At 51.2% G+C, this 18017-nt stretch overlaps 1 protein-coding gene and 1 long non-coding RNA gene across 5 annotated transcripts in view; one reads left to right on the top strand and one right to left on the bottom strand.

Moving 5' to 3' along the window:
* The first annotated feature begins 8 nt into the window (after window positions 1–8).
* LOC109022860 lies at window positions 9–1042 on the top strand. Its single transcript, XR_002002238.1, has 2 exons — window positions 9–253; window positions 432–1042. It is a non-coding gene; the product is annotated as an uncharacterized LOC109022860 (long non-coding RNA).
* Window positions 1043–1414: 372 nt separating this feature from the next.
* Window positions 1415–18017, bottom strand: part of DAG1 (dystroglycan 1) — a 48314-nt gene continuing 31711 nt past the window's right edge. For all 4 annotated transcript variants that reach the window (XM_015641226.3, XM_015641225.3, XM_015641224.3 and 1 more), the window contains exons 2-3: window positions 15952–16361; window positions 1415–3833 (exon numbers count right to left, since the gene is read on the bottom strand). In XM_015641226.3, the coding sequence (XP_015496712.1) occupies window positions 1425–3833; window positions 15952–16233 (2691 nt within the window). In that variant the 5' untranslated portion in view covers window positions 16234–16361 and the 3' untranslated portion in view covers window positions 1415–1424. The remainder of the gene's footprint in view (window positions 3834–15951; window positions 16362–18017) is intronic.

Raw genomic sequence — 18017 nt, forward strand, 5'->3', positions numbered from 1 at the left:
CACCGCCCCCCCCCCGCTGCCCTCCCAGGGACACCCCGGCGCCCGGGCAGCCCCGTCCCGGAGTGAAGCGGCGGGTCCGGCCCCGGTGTGCGCGGTCCGCCCTCCACCCGGGGCGCACACGGGCAAATCCAGCTGGGGATGCCGGGGCTCGGAGCGGAGGGGATGGGGACGGTACCGGTACCGTGGCGGGTCCCCCGGGGCGGGCCCGAGGGGGCTGAGCCCGTACAAACTGCTGCCAGCCGCACACCGGTTTGTAAGTCTTTTTTTTTTTAATAAAACAATCGGAGTCTGTATCAAAAATTTAGTAAAAAATTAGATTTGAGAGTTCACTGATTTTTTTTTTAACTATTAACTATTCCTGGCGCGCTTTTTTCTTTTCTTTTTTTTCTTTTTATTTATTTTTTTTAATTTTTTTTTATCTTTTCCAACAGTGTCCAGGCTGGAGTGCCAGCGTGAGGCCAGCGAGGCCATTCCTACACAGTCCCAAGGAGCAGCCGGGACCGAGAACACACCCTACGCTCGTCAAAACACCCCACGGGGAGGGGGTTTTGCTTAAATTCGACCCTCCCAACCCTGGTGCTCGCTGGGAAGCAGAGAAGTCGTCGTGGTACAGGGCTCAGCTCATCCTTCTGCGAGCGTTCCCCGGCACAGCGATGCAGCCCCTGCTCAGCCATGGGCACCTCAGGCCAGGCTGATCCAACACATGACTATTTTATGATGCATGAGAAAGATAGGATTTCTTTGATTAAAAATAAAATAAAAATGATAAAATAATCAAACCCCAAACCAAGAAGCTGATCCACCCCGAGAGGAGGAGGAGGAGGAGGAGGAGGATGGCTGGCCCCGCTGACCAGCCCATGGAGCTCGCCTGCAGCACAGCACTGCCCTCCCCTCCCCAAAAACTACACATCCCAGTTTAGGTAAACAGCAGATTAAATGTAAAAACTTAAACCATCGACTTCAGAAAGTCCCTTGAATTTAATTATTTTTAGGCTACCTTTCATGTTACGTCCTGTAGCTAGACACACGTGAATAGAAAAAACAGTACAGTTAGTGTTAAAGGCAAACAGCGGAGACCCAGAGTGCTACCCCAGTGCTGCCTGCTCCTCCCGACCCGGCCCGACCCGTCCCGACCCCCCTCCCTGCCCACCGCCCCGGCCCCGGCCGAAGCCGCCGGGAAGGCATCTTTGAGCCGAGATTTTCTTTTTTCTATGAATAAAATAAAACCAAAGCTTGTTAGGCAAAAATAAAACAAGTGTCCCCCCAAGTCCCGCGAGCGCTCCGGTGCGGCGGGCGCAGCCGGGGAGAGCCTGCTGGGGAGCGGGCTGGGGTTTCGTGTTCCCGGCTGGCGAGGGGGCTGCCGGCCCACAGACAGCACCGGTGTGGAGCTGGAGGCCCCTTCTCCCCCGAGAGCCTCCCGTTTGTTAAGGGGGAACGTAGGGCGGTGGGGACCTGTACGGGGTCATGTTCTTCGGGCGGGAGCCTTTTCCCTCCATGGGTGCAGTGAAGGGGGGGGGAGGCTGGTAGGGCGGCGCGTTGGGGTCCTCGTCCCGCAGCGGAGTGTACTCCCCGATGGTGTCCTGGTTGAGCGGTGTGGTCTCCGGCATGCTCTGGTTGGGGTACTCTGGAGGGGGCAGTGGGGCTTTCTCCTCCTGGAGGATGAGGGGCATGCTGGAGGACGGTGGGGGCTTGGAGTCGTCCAGCTCGTCGGCGAAGATGATGGGCACGCCTTTCTTTATGAAGGTGGCCTGGTCTTCGATGGTCAGTTTGCCTTTCCTCTTCTTGCGGTAGCAGATCATGGCAATGATGCCAGCCACGAGGAGGATGGCGGCCACCACCACGGCAGGGATGACGGTGTGCAGGTACACATCGTCCTCGCTGCTCTTCTCAGGGTCTTTGCCTGCTGCCACTGTTGGCGTGGCCTCTGAGATCACCCTGCCATCCTTGGTCACGGGAATAAACTGGATGTGCCTGCAGCTGCCAGAACCAACCACGGACACATTCAGAGGCTTGAACTCGGGCTGCAGGACATTGGAGAAAGCTGGGCTCGGCCTGCCAGAGTCATCCGCAATTTTTTTGCTCAAAGTCCGGATCTGCTCCCGAGGGCAAGGCTCCAGGGGCAGTGTGTTGTTGGTCCACTCCACTACGATGGAGCCTTTTGTGATGTCCTGCACTGTGATTGTGCTGCTGTTCCTGTCACCAAATGCCAGAGCCAGCTTCTTCACCAGCATGATCTTCTTATGGATGTCATTCACCACTGCATTATGGTCCCCTCCCAGCCTGGCCTTGAACTTCACTGGAGACTTGTCCCCATGTGGGCGTTTGTGGACGTGGATTTCAAAAGCATCCACGGCAAAAAGCCCGCCCTTGTCGGTGGCATACATGAAGTACTCGTGCTTCCCAATGTGGTTGTGGTCTGGCATGCCATACATGAGCTGGCTGGTGCTGTTGAACTGCACCCACGAATTCTCCTCGATCATCTGCTGCTCCTTCAGCTTCAAGGTCAGCTGCAGCTTGTCAGTGGTGGTATCTTCCTTGTCGTAGAAGGTATCCGACGGTATCTTAACCTCGAAATAGGTGCCTTCCCATGCGTCGACCCTGTCGATGTGGTTTGTCAGCTTGGGTGGCTCATTCGGCTCCCAGGGCCGGGGCAGCCCGCTGGCTGTGGTGCGCACGCGGGACGGCGGAGAGGCCGTTGTCAGCTTGGAGATGGGGGATCTGGTTGTGCTGGGAGGCTTTGTCGGACGGGGAGTTTTGGGCCTTCGAGTAGGCCTCCGTGTTATTGCCGTGGAGGAATCTGTTGTGGACGGTGTGGCTGGCTTCAGGGTGGAGACTCTCGGTTTCTTGGTGGTAGTTGAGGGTGGTGTGATCACTGCTGTGGGCTCTACGTACCCGGGCATGGTGGGGCGGATCGGCACAGAGGCCGTGCCCGTGCCTTCTGCTACCCTGGTTGGCTGGATCGGCCCCAGCGTGGGTGTCTGCACAATGGGGCCTCTGGTTCTGATGGTGACTGTTGGCTTCCTTGGCAGTGGAATGGGCTCCCGGACCGGGGGTGCCGTTGTCTCTGTGGGAGGCGCGATGGCAGGTGACGTTGGGGTGGGGACAATCCTGGTGGGCGGCTCTTGTGCGGCAGTGGTGGGCGGCCCGATGGCAGTCAAAGGCGTAGGGGTGGCGTTGATCTGCCGCCGCATCCTCTTTGGGAGGTGAGGTTTCTTGTTAGCAATGTGCCAGCCAACAACTGGGTAGCCAAGGCGGGCAGACATGGTTCCTTCCTTAGCTGGAGCCTCCACCTTGCTGATGTTGGGGACGCTGTTTTGGCTCAGGGAACATCCCAGTTTCCATGAGAGTAAGGCCCCGTTTTCCACCACCTTCTTTGCATTTCCTGGCCCAGCCATGAAGGCTGACATGTCAAAGAGTCTGTTATTTACAACAGGAACCAACTTCATGTTGTGAAGTTCCACCTCTGAAAAGCTTCTCATTCTGTTTAAGAGTTCAATCCTCTGCTTTGGTGTCATTTTTGTTAAGTCAGCATCCAAAATGACAGTCAGGATAGTGACTGGCTCTTCCGAGCCACACACGAAAGGCGCTGTTTCACTCGTGTCTTGGACGGCCACTCGCACTGACTGAGGCTCGTTGTGGTCTTCTTGGTGGACCTCAACAGAGAAGACATTTGTGGTCTGTGGGACATAGCTCCCATTTGGGAAGGGCTGCAGAGTGGTCACCGAGATGTAGTGGACACCCTTGTCTGTGTCAAGGGGCAACCCTTCCAGGGAGCTGCTCTCGGCATTCCAGTGCAACCAAGAAGGCAAGGAGTCCTTCCCAGCTTCAGAGATCTACCAAACAAACAAACAAACAAAAAGGCTTTTAGAAGTACAGCAGTAGGACAGGTTTTATCAGCAGTAATGCTTAATTTCAAGGATTAAAGAAAAAACCTGAAGTGTAATAAGTGGGGAAGGAACATCCTGGCCAGAGCATGGCAGCCTTTGCTACCTCCTCCTCCACGTGTTGGCAAGGATGAGCTCTGCAGGGTGCACAGGAGCCAAAGGGCTTAAGGAGCCACAAGAGGTCATAAAGTCCCACAAGGCCCCCCTGCCTACAAGTGCTCCCAACACTTGCTGTGCAACTGCCAAGCACAAGTGGTTCATTTTCTCTGAGGGCAGACGGGGAGTTTACGTCATGGGGACAGTGACAAAGCTGAGGGCGAAGTTATGCTGTACAGCAGAGCTGATCCAACAACTACCCTCCTCCCACTCCTTCCTCTCCCAGCTTGGCCATCTTGCTCCTTTCCTCACCCCATCACACCCTGCCCACCCTATAGGCATCAAGCCCACTGCTCCAGCAACTCTGCACAACATGTATTTTCTCTTACTTACTTTCAGCTTGTCCCACTGTCCCCAGGGCCAGGACGACCCAGACAGGCCAGAAGCTGGCCAGCTATGTTTCTGAGTCCCTGGCCTGGCTGGAGCACACCAGCTCTCAACAAGCAGCAGGAAATCCTGCTGCTTGTACAGCAGTACAACATCCTACATGATGTTGTACTGCTGAGGAACAGCAGGCAAGGATAAAGGAAGGGAGCAGACCCAATGTAATGTCCAGTGTGGGCAGGCAGGGATGTGGCACATGGGCTGGGCAATTGCTGGACATGACACAGGACAGCATGCCAGCCTGGCTTCACCCCCAGGCTAGCTAAAAATGAAGGATTATAATAATGTGTTTCTGCATGGGAAGGCTTTGTCTCAGAGCACAGGCACCTCAGGACTCCAACACACTCTTTGCTACCTCTTTCAGCCCATGGGACTCTGCTGCCCTGGGTTGTAGCTGAAGGTGGGTGCAAACCCCCAAGCCCCCCCAGCTGACGGCAGCTGACACCCATCTGCTCCACAGCCGCTCGGGCTGCACGGTGCAAGGGGTGAGGCTGCCAGCTCAGTGGACTGTGACATTTCCTGGGGCTGTACATACTCCTGAGTGAGTAACCTGAGCTTCACCACCTCTCAGGCCTGGAGGCGTTTGGCAAGTGACCTGGCTGGGCTTTCCAGAACTCCACGAGGCATCTCCCCCTGACACTCAGAGCAAACAAGATGCTTTGGGGCTCAGGGAGACACATTTAGCAGCCATTGCAGTCCAACACAGAGCCAGGCTCTAGCTATCCTCCTGAAAAGGTGCTGTGGTTCTCTGCAGTTCTGTAAAGCTTATACATATTTCATAATTTACCCAAATGCAAAGCTGGAAGAGGAGCTTCCCAAGGAAACCTGCCTGGTGGGAGCATTCCTGCATCCAGCAGCAGGTGCAGAGCTGGGGCTGGATTAGCCAAGACTGCAGGTCCTGCTGGGGAAAGCCCCCAGCTGGACAAGAAACGATGCCTGGTGCTGCAGGGCTGGGCACACAGTGAATGGTGGGTGCCTCTCCCACTCCCTGGCTGCGAGCAGGATTCAGGCAGCACCCTGGGGCTCACCCCCACACTGTGGGTGTCAGCACACTGAAGGGTCTGGATGCACAGCTCTGCCAGGATAACGCAGGACCCAAAAGTCTTTTGGCAAGAGCAGCACAAAAAATCTTTTGTGCAAGAGCTGCAGAGGGTTTCAGCCATGATCACGCAGACAACACCCTCGTTCCTCTCCTCTGTGAAGGACCGGCCCCACTTTCAGCCAGCCTGGTCAAGCTGGAGAGCACATCCTGAGCCACACATTGGGTACAGCTTATAGAGCAGAGTTTAAAGCTCTCAGCACAGATTTAGTTAACTCCTCACCATCCCAGAGCAACAGCTGGAGGAAGCTCTCCCCAGGGTCCTATACCTCAATACATGCCACCATGCACCAACATGTGAGCATCCTTCCCCTGGGCCCTGCTGTGTACCCACGTATCTGGCAGAGGACAGGGGGTTTTGGCAAGGCTGTGGCTGTGTTCGCTCCTCCTCCACTGCAAGAACAGGAGCTGCTTTTAGCCCAGACATCCCAAAGGAAAGGCAGCCCTTCACCTGAGCTGGGCATAGGGAGCCAAGCCTTGCTCCTGCAGGAACAAAGGAAAGAATTGTCTTTCCTTGGCATTTCTTCTGCCAAGAGAGAACAAAGTCAGGGTCTGCTCCTGCTCAGCCAGAAGCACTGACCTGCCCCTGTCTTCCTTTAAAAAAGTGTCATTTCATCACACCCTCTAAAAACTGAGATGCCAGGACACTGCCCAGTGCAATAAAGCATTTACAGGAGCTGGATGGTTCCTAGAAGTAGCCACTAACCTGCCCACTGTGAAGGATGGAGGGCTGGGCTGGGCACACATAAGGAACAGAAACATAGGGAGCCAGGACAAAGCCACAGCGTTATTGAGACTTACACAATCAAGAATAAAAACTTTATCAGCAAGTGGTTAAATTCACTCAGAATGTGTAATTTTAGGCTACATTTGGAACAAATCTTCCCCTTCTGTGCACTCTGCAAAAGCCCTTAATTACAGGATCACAACCTCCACACAGCTTTCCTGGGTTTTGCTGCTGCTGCCTCCTCCCTGGGCACTGGCAGGACTTGAGGAGGAGACCTACAAGCAGCAGTACTTTACCCAGTCTCATGCCACAAGGTGATTCTTCCTTCAGTCATGTCTGCTCCTACTTCTGATAGCCAAACTCACTTCAGAAAGGTGGCTGACCCCACATGCAGAAGTGACAGCAAGAGACACACAGCCCAGTCTAAATATTCCTGCTTGGAAAACCATTTTCAATCTACAGTTTACATGTAGGGACCATGCTAGAAAAGGAAACTGCAGCCAGACAGATTCACACAAAAAACTAGGCTCTCCTGAAAAACAAAAACAGGCCAAGCAACCACTGACTGGGATGACTTGTTCTAGCAGTGATGCGACAGTTGCAAAACATTTATAAAACCACTTAAACTTGATTTAAAAAGAGCTGAGCTAGTTCAGCTGTATTCAGCCTGTGAGGAGAAGTGGACTGTTTCTAAAGGCTCTGCAAGAGATGATTAAGAAAATCAAATTTATTTGGATTACTCCTATGAAGCCTGTGCCTCCCCTGGGAAATCTTTGAGAAGGCAACAAGTCACAAGCATTCGATGTCTCTGCACTGCTTTAAACACAACAACTGACCTGATAGCAAAAATGACCCATGTTCTTGTGACAAAGGAAGAACCCAGAAAGATTAGAGTAGATAATAAAGCTGTTATCAGGATGGATAAAAATACTTGTTCCTAAACAAACGCTGACCAGCAGAGCCCTTGGCGTGGGTCTGTCCTGTCCATCGTCACTGCTGTGTTTGTGCTGGTGTGAAACTGGGAGCAGGGAGACCTGAACTCTGTTCTAGCAATGTTTCCTTGAAATATTGCTTCAAAAGGTATTTGTTAAGGCTACACATAGTTAATGATTTGGGATCTCTACTTTTCATGTTAAAAGTTTCCCAGTTTTCTATGTATGCAATAAGTATCAGCCTTAAGCCCATTTCCCTCAAGGGCTCTGGTTTCAAAATAACTCTTCCGTTGCCTAAGTTTAAAAAAAAAAGGCTGTCTTTGTTTTCCCATTATTTGAGATAATTGTAAACGAATGCTTATTGGCTAAAGATTAAACAAGCCTGGCAGTGTATCGAAGACCATTAAAAAATAACCCATGGTTGTGATTTAAAATACATACAGTGAGTGGTCTGGCTGGTCTTGAAGACCTTGTTCACAAAATCCTTTCAGATAGACATGGCCTGTTATTTTTAGGCCAGCCAAGAGCAGTCAGCTCATGAAAGAAGATAGCTCAGTTTGACTTGTTTTTTTAAACTTGGATCTTAAAGCCCTGTAGCCAACAAGACAAAGATAAGCAAAGGAACAGTGAGCAAAACTGCTGCCTCGAGGGAATTCAGGCAAAAACTGCATTCTTGCCTACAAGAGTGTCCTTTAAGCCTCCAGGTATTTAGTCCTCTTCCTCCTGATGAATCCTCCAGGAAAGGAGGAAGTGAGCCCTTTGCCAGAAGATAGGTGCCATAGGATCCTGCCACAGGTCTCCACTATGGCACACCACTATGAAATCTTCCCAGTGCTGAAATATCTGATGGGATCTCCCCTGTCTGTGCTGACAGACCTTTGCAAGGACAGCAGCAGCTGGGAGTCGGCTCCTTCCAAACCCATCCTAAAAACCCCCTGAGTGCTTTTGGGCAGAGTCAGCATGGATAGTCCTGTAACTCTGCCAGATCTCCCACTGCCCCATTCTCCTCCCTGTGTCCAGCAGCTGTTGGGAGACAGACCCTGTGCCAGGATTTCATCTGGGGTGTAATTACTGATGACAATTCACTGTAGCCAGACTCCTTCAGCATCACCCCAACACACATGGCCAGCAATGAGGAATATTCCAGCTGGGCCCTCCAGAAGGTGAGCTGAGCTGTGCCCAACCAACTGACCCAGCCAGTGTCACACAAAGTCTGCAGGCTCAGGCTTCTGCAAGCAATTAACCAGCAGGCAGGGGAAGAAAACGGAAATTCAAATGCAATTCAAATGCAAATATAACTGCGGAGATAGAGTGGAGCCTAAGCTGTTTGCCTAAGCCCAAGCTCCATCTTAACCCCCTGTTAATGCTGCAGTATGGGCAGTGTTGGCAGCAGAAGCAAAAGGCAGCCTCAGTCCCGGATCAGTTCCATGGGCAGGCAGATTCCCATTGCCTTGTCCCAAACCAGCTGGGGGAGGGACACTGGTTCCAGACCCACCCCAGTGCTGCTGGAACTGTGGGCACTGCAATGAGCACAGCCAGACTGATGGGGATGGGGCCTGCAGGCTCCAGCTCAGAGGACGGGGTCCTTGTTTTGGGAGGGAGGCTCTGCCTGTGGATCCATCAGGTGCACTCCTCACCTGGCACAAAGGCCTGCAGACCAAGCTGTGTCCAGGAACCACAGCCCCAGGCAGGTCCCACGGCAGCAGAGGCCGGAATGTGATGGTGCAAGACAGGAGCTAGACAGCCCTCAGCCCACAACAGCTGCCAGAGCCTGCCAGAGTTCAAGTGCCTGGACAATGCCTTCAGACACATGGCGATTTTCTGTGTTGTTCTGTGGTGGGCCAGGGCTTCGACTTGATGGTCCCTGTGGGTCCCTTCCAACTCTGAATATCCTAAGATTCTATGAAAACGTGAGCCTTTGACCCCAAGGAACAGCCCTGCCAGGGAGGTGAGCCTGTGTCCATCCAGGAGAGGTTGTGTGAAGGAGCCTCCAGCCTTCCTCCCTGCCTCCTTTCCTCAAACACAACAGAACTGCAAACAAGGACATCAGACATGCCTAGAAACACAAGGCCCAGAAAACAGTGGTGCAAGGAGGATGGGCACCTCCCAGAACCTTCTGCTCACTGGGCACAGCTACGGTGCTGCTGCAGTGCTGGGCTATGGGAAAGCTCAGGCTGGAGAAAGGGAGGATTTACAACACAGATGTGGAAGGGACTGTGACACCTGCCAGGGCTTTTGGGAATCCTCAGCAGACGCTGCTCCTCTGGTCTGCTGTCTACCTTCCACAAAAGGCCCAGGAACTCATGCACAAAAACAAGTTGCTCCAGGACATTTCATGCAGATGCCTCTGCCCCTGGAAGTCTAAAAACAGCCCACAGACCAGACTGCCTCTCAGAAGTACGTCAGCCTTGGTGACCTGAGCCTTCATTACCAGCAGGAGCTCACCACCTCTGTTCAGAGACCAAAAGCTACATGAGAACAGCCATAATTGGTGCTTCCTTTGTGCACAGGTAGGTCAGGATGTTTGAACTAACCCCACATTTTGGTTGGTCCCAGCCAAAGCCCTGCAAAGCCCTTCCTGTGTATGTCTCTGTGCACTGAAGCTGTTGCTTTAGAAAAACAAATCATCCCAGCCCAGAAAGCTGAGCTAAGGGGGAATAAGGCTTGCAGAGGCCACATCACTGGTCCTGCCCTTCATCTTCAAGTTCAAACTTCAGCCTCTGAAGGACCAGGTAGCAAAATTACTGAGGGCAGCTACTCTTCTTTTACGTGCTCATGAAAACCTGAATGAGAAGTTTATGTGTCTCCTGCTAATCTGCATTTTCCAGCCATTCAAGGAGCGAGTGAAGCCTCACGCACAGAAAGCAGCCCCCCTCCTCTGTAGATGTGGGTGTAGGGCTGTGTTGTGGGCTCAGCCTGCCTTCCACACGAGCTGGGCTTTGTGTGACCAGCTTCTTTACCGTCAGTAAAATGGCTCCACAACGGTGCAGGCTGAGCGGCTACGCCCAGCTCATGCCACCCTCGCATACTCCTGCCATGACGGCTTCTTTTCCAGATGCGCCTCTGTGTTGGCTATAAGGACACCATTCAGCGTCCCACTCTGCCTGGGCAAGGGAACACAACAGCTGTTTCACTGGGAGGTCACTACAAAACATTGAGTGTCCCAAGAAATCCTCCTTTCATCGGTCCATGCAAGCAGCTTGGAAGGATTTGTTTAGCCTTATTGTTGGAGCGGGAAGGCGCAGCCCGCCCGCGCCAGGGCTAGGGTCAGCACGGGCTGCCCACACCCCGCCTCATCCCTTGTCCGGGGGGCGAGCACGGGGCAGGAAAAGCCTCAAACTCCTTTAAAAAAAAAAGTTTGGTTGGGCTCTTCTTTCAGCGTGGCTTTTTGTAAGTGAAAGGCCAAAGGGAAGCAAAAATACCACAAAGCAGGGATGCCAAGTACTGGGGGTTTAGTGCTGCCACCGCACTGCTAACCAGCCCTGGCAATTTATTGCTGCCATCAGCAGATTGCTGGAAAGCTGGCTTTCAAGAGCATGGCAAGGAAAGGCAGACCGGATCTTGCAGTCTCAGGTCTGCTCCTTCGTAGGATTCTCATTATCATCACATTCCTCCGTCTCCCTGGATGCTCAGAGCAACAACCTGTAAGAGCAGGACAAAACAAGGAACTTCCCAGTCCGTCTGAAAAGACAGTTTATAATTAGATCAAGTCACATTTTCCACTCCTCCAAATTCAGAGCTTGTTACTAAGCGTGCACTGAAAATGCCAAATTCTCTGACTCGGTCTCGCTGCAGGAAAAAGATAAGCGTCCCCCTCGGCTTATCAGCTCATTTTATCGCTCAGATTGCAGCGTGGCAACCAAGCAAAACCCTGCCCAAGTCTTCCTTTGCCTGGACCTGTTCCAGGCACTGCCATTTATCCCTGTGTGCTCGCCTGTAAGCAGTGCCTGTTGCTGCACCTCCCAGTTAGTCCAAGAAACCCGGGGACCCCAGGGAGGAGGTGAAGCTCAAATGTCCCGACACAGAGAGACTTTTAAGACATCCAGCTTGATGACACAGCCCCTCGGGAGTGCTCTTTGCTTCTCTTCTTCCTTTGAGAAATGCCACTTTCATAAATTTCACATTCAGTTAAAATGCTTTGAAATAAAGATCATTGCAAGAGGAAAAAAAAAAGAGAAAGTCAGTATTTTGTGGTTTTCTTCCCTGAAAGCAAGTGTGTCCTGGCACTGCAGGCTGGCTGCCAACATCCAGCCCTTGGCTTTGGGGTTGGAGCAGGATTGAGGTGAGCAGCACAGCCCTGACAGTAGATACTCATGTCAGGATTCCTGCAACCCAATCTCTGTGGATCCTGTTTGTAAATCAAGGCCCCTGACATCTGATGAGAGCAAAGCTGTTCAATAAAAGCCACTTCAGCAGATGGCAAATAGAACAGCCATTGGAAACTCAGCCTCCTGCTTGTGAAGTTTAGTGGTGGACTTGGCAGTGCTGGGTTAATGGTTGGGCTGGATAATCTAAAAGGTATTTTCCAACCTAAACAACTCAGTGATTCTATGAAAGCAAGACTCCCTTTTTCCCAGATGGATATCCAGTCTTTGATAACCTCCAAACCCACTCCATAGCTGCACAGTGTAATTCATCTGAGTGAACTCTGTTGTTCTCATCACTTTCTCACCAGCTATGTTTGCTTACAGAGACAGCTTCTCAGGGCCTCTGCTACGTGTTTTACCTGTCTTCCCAACAAAGCCCTGGTGAAACCCTGCACTTCAGACCTAAAAATAAACAGGGGCTAAGACACAGCTGGGAATGCTCACCTGAGCTCCTCAGCATTGGCTACAAAGCCGTGCAGATCTGCTCTGTGGGATCCATCCCACAGCAAACACCACCAGGACTGAAGACAGGTCAGCAGCTTGACATGACCTTCAAGGGAGACACAGCAAATCTCCTGCTCTGGCAGGGATGTGCCTTGGGAAGCAGTACCCACCAGGAGTTTCTCTCCTCCCAGCATGCTTTATAGATCCACCTTTAAACAAAAGTTATTTAATAGTGTCTCTATGTATTGTGGGTATATGCATTTAGGATATCAGGCTGTGAAAGGGCTCAATTCCCTGTGAGTACTGTATCCTTGTGGGGATAGCATACCTTGGGCTGCTGGGGTGAGTGGAGAGCCATGTTTGGAAACAGCCAGCACCCCAAATCATGCACCTCACCTTTTGTCCTCTTCTGGGACTGGAAGCAGGAAAATCTACAGAGCTGGGTATTTCAGCTGATAGGAAGATGTCCAAACCAAAGCAAAGCAGACATGGAAAAGCAAACAATCATAGGATATATCAAACAAGGTTATTTATAGAAGAGAAAAGGAAGTTTTGATGCATTTATAAAAGGTTCTGGTAAAATTTCATCTGGAATGTTTTGTAATGCTGTGGTCATGCAAACATAAGAAAAATAAACTCAATCTGGAGGAGGTGCAGAAGACAGCTGCAAAGCTGAGGGGAAGGAAAGAAAGCTTATTTTATGAGAAAGACTAAAGAGGTTGCCTTGTTTAACCTAATAAAATCAAGATGGGGAATATGCCTGTCACCTATAAATACCTAAGGGAAGTAAATATTATGAAGGTAGAATTGATTTAGGCTAAAGGGCAGCACATATAAATATTTCTAGCCATCTCTAAACTTAGGCTAGAAGCTGCATTTTCAATCAGAACAGCCAAATTCTGGAGCAGCATCAAACAGAAGTGGCAGGAACAGGAAATCCAACTGGTCTTTGACCAGAGCATGATCTGTTCTTTGACAGGACACAGCTGAGAGGTAACAGGTCAAACTCCACACAGTCCACAGTGGAAATGGGGTTAAGGAGATGATGACTGGTGAAGGCACCAGCACTAATGCCCATGTTTATTCTGTCCTAGCCAGCATCTGCCAGGAGACAGTGGGAGCCAGTGGCAACCCATTCACACATTGTCTGTATGGCAAGGGGACAGGGAATTTGGGTGTTTTGGGTGATACAGGGAAATCGGGTGTTTTAACACAAACTTTGTAAAAATACCCATGTTTTGGTGTCAAATGTGACAGAAATGACTGCAAGATGCCTTTTAGGAAGGCACAGCAAGGAATTTTAATTTCCAGCCACCTTCAGGCAGCAGGAGAGCAGTCTGACAGCCAGAATCCCTGCTGTAGTGAGGAAGCTAGAGGACAGCATCTGGACTGACCTGCTGCCAAATCCAACAGCTGGAATACCTGCAAGCTCCAGCTGCTTTTCAGAGGACATGATACTGCCTGACCAAGACACTTGCTTGGGAACACAAGGCACAGGGGAAGGGCGTTACCACGGCCCCAACAACTTGCAGGCAGCTGGCTCTGAGCAACGTGGAAACAGACTCTGAAATTATGACACATGGTAGGTTTTTATTTCTTTTCTCTGCAGCTTGAGCACATTCAAATAAATTTACTTTTGTCCTTAGCCATAAAATCCTCACCTGTTGCTCAGCAGCTTTGGGGGTGGCAGGGAAAGGCTGGGGACTGCTCCCAGGAGCACATACCTGACTGTGCAGGAGTGCGTGCCTGCGGGGCACTCCTCCGGCACGCTGCACATGCCTGGCGTTGTTTCCATCCCACAACCGAGTTTGCAGAGAAAAGTATTTTGTCTACAGCTGGCTGGAATCTGCTAACAAGCAGGGAGAGGATCTGAGAAGGAGCTTCAAGGCGATCCCCACCACAATCCTAGAAATGATCAGTGGGAATCATCTAGAAATGAAGCAATAGCACTTTCTCCAGGCTCCAGTGGGAGTCTGGGGACAGCAACTGTCAGCTTTTTTTTTTTTCTTAATAAAAAATTATAGACAATTTATTTGAAATTTAAGAGGAAAAAATATAGGCAACCATATCTCATTGTAAACCCTCCCCCATCTCAGAAGGCACAGCCCTTATTCTTAGGGTTTAAGTACACCAGAGACTAACATTCAGAAGTATTATGCTTTTACTGCTCCAGCTGAGAAATGCCAGGCAGCCTGAGAAAAATACCAGAGCACTCTGCCCTGAAATTTACCAGTAAAACAAAAATGCATCCTAGCACCCAGAATTGCCTACGCAGTTCTCACTAGCCAGGAATCAAATCCCCATAGCAAAGGTCAGCTGTGCTCAGCAGCCAACCTGCATTCCCTGCAAGGAGAGCCCTTCCAGAGACAGCAGCTAAGTGAGAGCCTGCTGCACTTTTAAATTCAATTTCAAGGTGAACAGATGCAACATGCACTTGGGTAAACCCAGGGATAAACATGAAAATCGCTCCCAGAGCTTGCTGAAATACACACAACCAGCAGCTGCTGGGTCCTGCTGCAGCCCAGTCCAATCCAGGCTCTCCAGGCATGTTGGTGTTGGCCAACACACCTCACACCTACATGGCAGAGGTATAATTTGAAGCCATCAGGTGGGGTGGAAATAAAGTATTTTCATGCAGCTACGTGAACTATCACAGATTACTTTTGTGCCAGGAAAAGATGACAGAGGAAGCTGTGGTGTTATATAAATACTGACACTTATTCTTGCCATCAAAGCAGCTATTAGACAATACCAGAACAAGCCACTTGGATGCAAAATCCCAAACCAGTTATCATTTCTGTAACATGAGAGCTGGGGCTCACCACAGGCTCTGGCAGCTCAGTGCTGTACAGGTGTCCTGTGCTCTGAGCCCACGCTGTGGGTGAGGTCAGGCAGGGACCTTGGCCATGGGTCAGCTCAGAGTCACCAAGACCAGCCTGGCCCCTTCCCCGACTCCCCTGGCCAGGGGCTCACCCACTGCCCTCCTCCCCCTGTCTGACCCACTGTCCAGAACAGCTGCATTCTTCAGATTTTTCTGCCCACCCTGGCACATTGTGGTCTGGCACCCTCACTGGAGCCAGCAGGATCACGTATCAGGACTGGGATAACTGTGTGACTGTACACAGAGCTAAACCAAACCTGCCTTCAAGGAGAAAGCGAGATGTCAGACTTGCTCCTGACTCACTTTCCATCTCCCTCTGATCTTCCAAGCCACACAAGAAGCTTGTCTTTTTATAAAGCTTTATAATGCTCTTTGAAAAGAAATCCTGGGACTGGAAGTTCACTTTTTTAAGAAGAGAATTTTCTGAATTCCATGTGATCCAGGCAAACCCTTCCAGGAAAGGACTAACAATGAGCACACCTGTGTTTGGCCATGTCCCTACCTTCCTCTGAGCTATTCTAATCCTCTCCTGGACTCAGGACTGATTCCAAAACTCAGTTTTCAGGTCCTTGCAGTGCCAGCCACATGAGTTTAAGTCAGATAAGGAGAAAGGCTACCATCTTTCCCACAGGGATTTAGTGGCAAGGTCAGGAGAGACAGTGTCACAGGCAGCCCAAAGTCCTACTGGCAGGACAGGGTCTGTTTGTCTGGCAATGTCTTGTTACCACAGTGAATCAAACTCTCTGAGCCTGAGCAGCAGTCCCAGGGAATCCATGGCTCCCCAGAACCGATGGGTTAATCAGCTCATGAATGTGCCCGCTGTTGCAGGGCAGAGCATTGTTAAAATACAGCCAACAAACCAAATTAGTCATCCCTGAGAAGTCTTCTCTGTTACAGAAAAGAAAATCTTTGCAATGAGGTGAGACTAATTTTTTATAAAAATCCTTCTCCTGTAGTCTTTCAGAACTCTAAAGCTGCTTCCCAGCCACACTCCTGACCCAGACCATGAGTGGGGTGACTCGCTCCATCCTCCACAAATATAAATACAAATGATCCTCGGGGAATGGTGTTTCTCACCTGGACAACTTCTCCATTGGAAGCAATTAAATCTGTGGGGATGGAGACTCTGAAGTAGCGTCCCACCACGGCAGAGCTGTCGGGAATGCCCACCACAGCCGGCACAGTCTCCCGGAGGTCCGAGAGCACCGAGTGCATGGAGGCCTCCAGCTGGTTTTCCCAGTCCCGAACCACTTCTGCCGGCTCGCTGGGCCAGTGGCAGTGAGCAGAGGCTGCCAGCAGCAGCACGGGGAGCCAAGTCCTCCCCAGGACAGGGGATTGCAGTAGGCATCCAACAGTCATTCTTCCCAGCAGCCTTGGCAACGGTGCTCCAGCTGGAAAGGGGATCACAGGGAATCTGCAGGCACCACAGCACAGGCAGGGGATCCACCAGTCCTTCACAGCAGCCTCATCCTAGGAGTCCTGGGAACCTGGTTAGACATGGGAAATCCAATCAGCACATTAATTAAGATAACCAAGCCAGCCAGTTAACTCATAGTGACCTTGCAATGGACAGAGGGCTACTGGCCATGTTACTCCCTGTGCCTCAGCTTTTGATTTAACTGCAAGTTACCACAACCATTAGAGAGCACGAGAGCTTCTCAGCCCCTCTTCTCCCATACATACAGCATTTCCAAAGAAGCAAGATCCTCCTGCTTCTCCATACACACAGCCATGTTTCTGCTGCTCTGGAGACACAGCATCCCCAGATAGTAACAGACAGGGAGACAGGGCTGAGACTGAGCACAACACTAATAGTTGACCTTTCAAGGTGAGCCGAAGCCAGGCTGGAATATCAGTGGATTTAAATGCCAGTCCCAGGCAGGAAAGATACCAAGAAACTTTTGGAAGCCCAAAACTGCCATCCTAATGGCTTGACACATGACAGATGCTTCCGCTCCTCTGACCCATGAGCCTGGTTTTCAATCCAGGTCTCCTCTGAGGTCCACCTTTTTGTATTAGTGTGTTCAGAGTTCATCTGGGGGCCCACAACATACAGCCCCCAATCAGATTGAGTGAGCTATCTGCCATTCAGCTCTCTCCTGCTTGCACAGCTCACCTGTCCCCATACTCTACCAAGACACATCTCCAGCTCTCCCTCACTTTGTTGTTTTGTCCTTTCACTTCCACCCCATCATTCTCTCCTCCCTGCTTCCCTGGATCTCCTTTCTCTCATTTTTTCCTTTTGCCATCATTTCCTTTGCTTCCCCAGCTATTTCTCCCTCCAGACTGCATTCAGCCACAGCAGAGTCACAGATCTGTGCCACCATGTTCCTCTTTGCAGGCTGCCTGCAGGAGATCAGTGAATGCGTGGACAGAGCCATGTGGGACCCCAAGGAAGTCGTACTGCCCACTCTGGTATCCCACTTTGCAGCCAGCACAGCCCCTGGTAACTAATCTGCAGTAGTGAGTGGAACAGTGGGTTACACAGGATGGCAGGAGAGACACACAGACCAAGCAGGTGTGGTTCAGTGTCAGGAGCACGCAAGACTGGGTTCCCTAATGCCTTAAACCAACTCCTTTTTCCTAGGCTGAGAGAGAAGTAGCTCCAAATTCCCAGAGCAAACCAGCACAGCTTCTAACTCCCTGCTCTGATTTATTTTAGACTGCTCTATCTGCACCATATGATGCACATCAGGCTGTCCTAAGAGACCCTAGAGCCAGTCCATGTGGGAAGGGAAATCCCACTGCTTCTCGCCCTTGCAGAGCTCCCAGAGCAGCATGACAGGGCTCAGCTGCCCGCTGTGCTGTGGCCAGGCAGGGTGTATTGCCCACCTGAGGCTTGCAGAAGCAGGCAGAGGGTCTACCCATGCAGGCACCCAAGCCCAAGGCTACCACAGCAGGCTCTAGGAACAACAGGAGAATAAGGTTTGGTTGCTCACCCTAAAGCCTGAGCTCTAGAGAAGCTGAGAGGGAGCGTGTAAGGACCTGCACATCTGCCCTCCTCAATGGGCCTTTCACAATAAACCCCACACAGAGAAGGGCTGACACCTCCCACCCCAAGGTAACGGGCTCAGGGCACAGCTGCAGCCAGCACAGAGGGCTGTGGGCAGTAGGAATTAGGAGCTGAATGCAATAACCTCTGG

The sequence above is a fragment of the Parus major genome, chromosome 12 (assembly GCF_001522545.3).
Source record: "Parus major isolate Abel chromosome 12, Parus_major1.1, whole genome shotgun sequence".
Taxonomy (NCBI): domain Eukaryota; kingdom Metazoa; phylum Chordata; class Aves; order Passeriformes; family Paridae; genus Parus; species Parus major.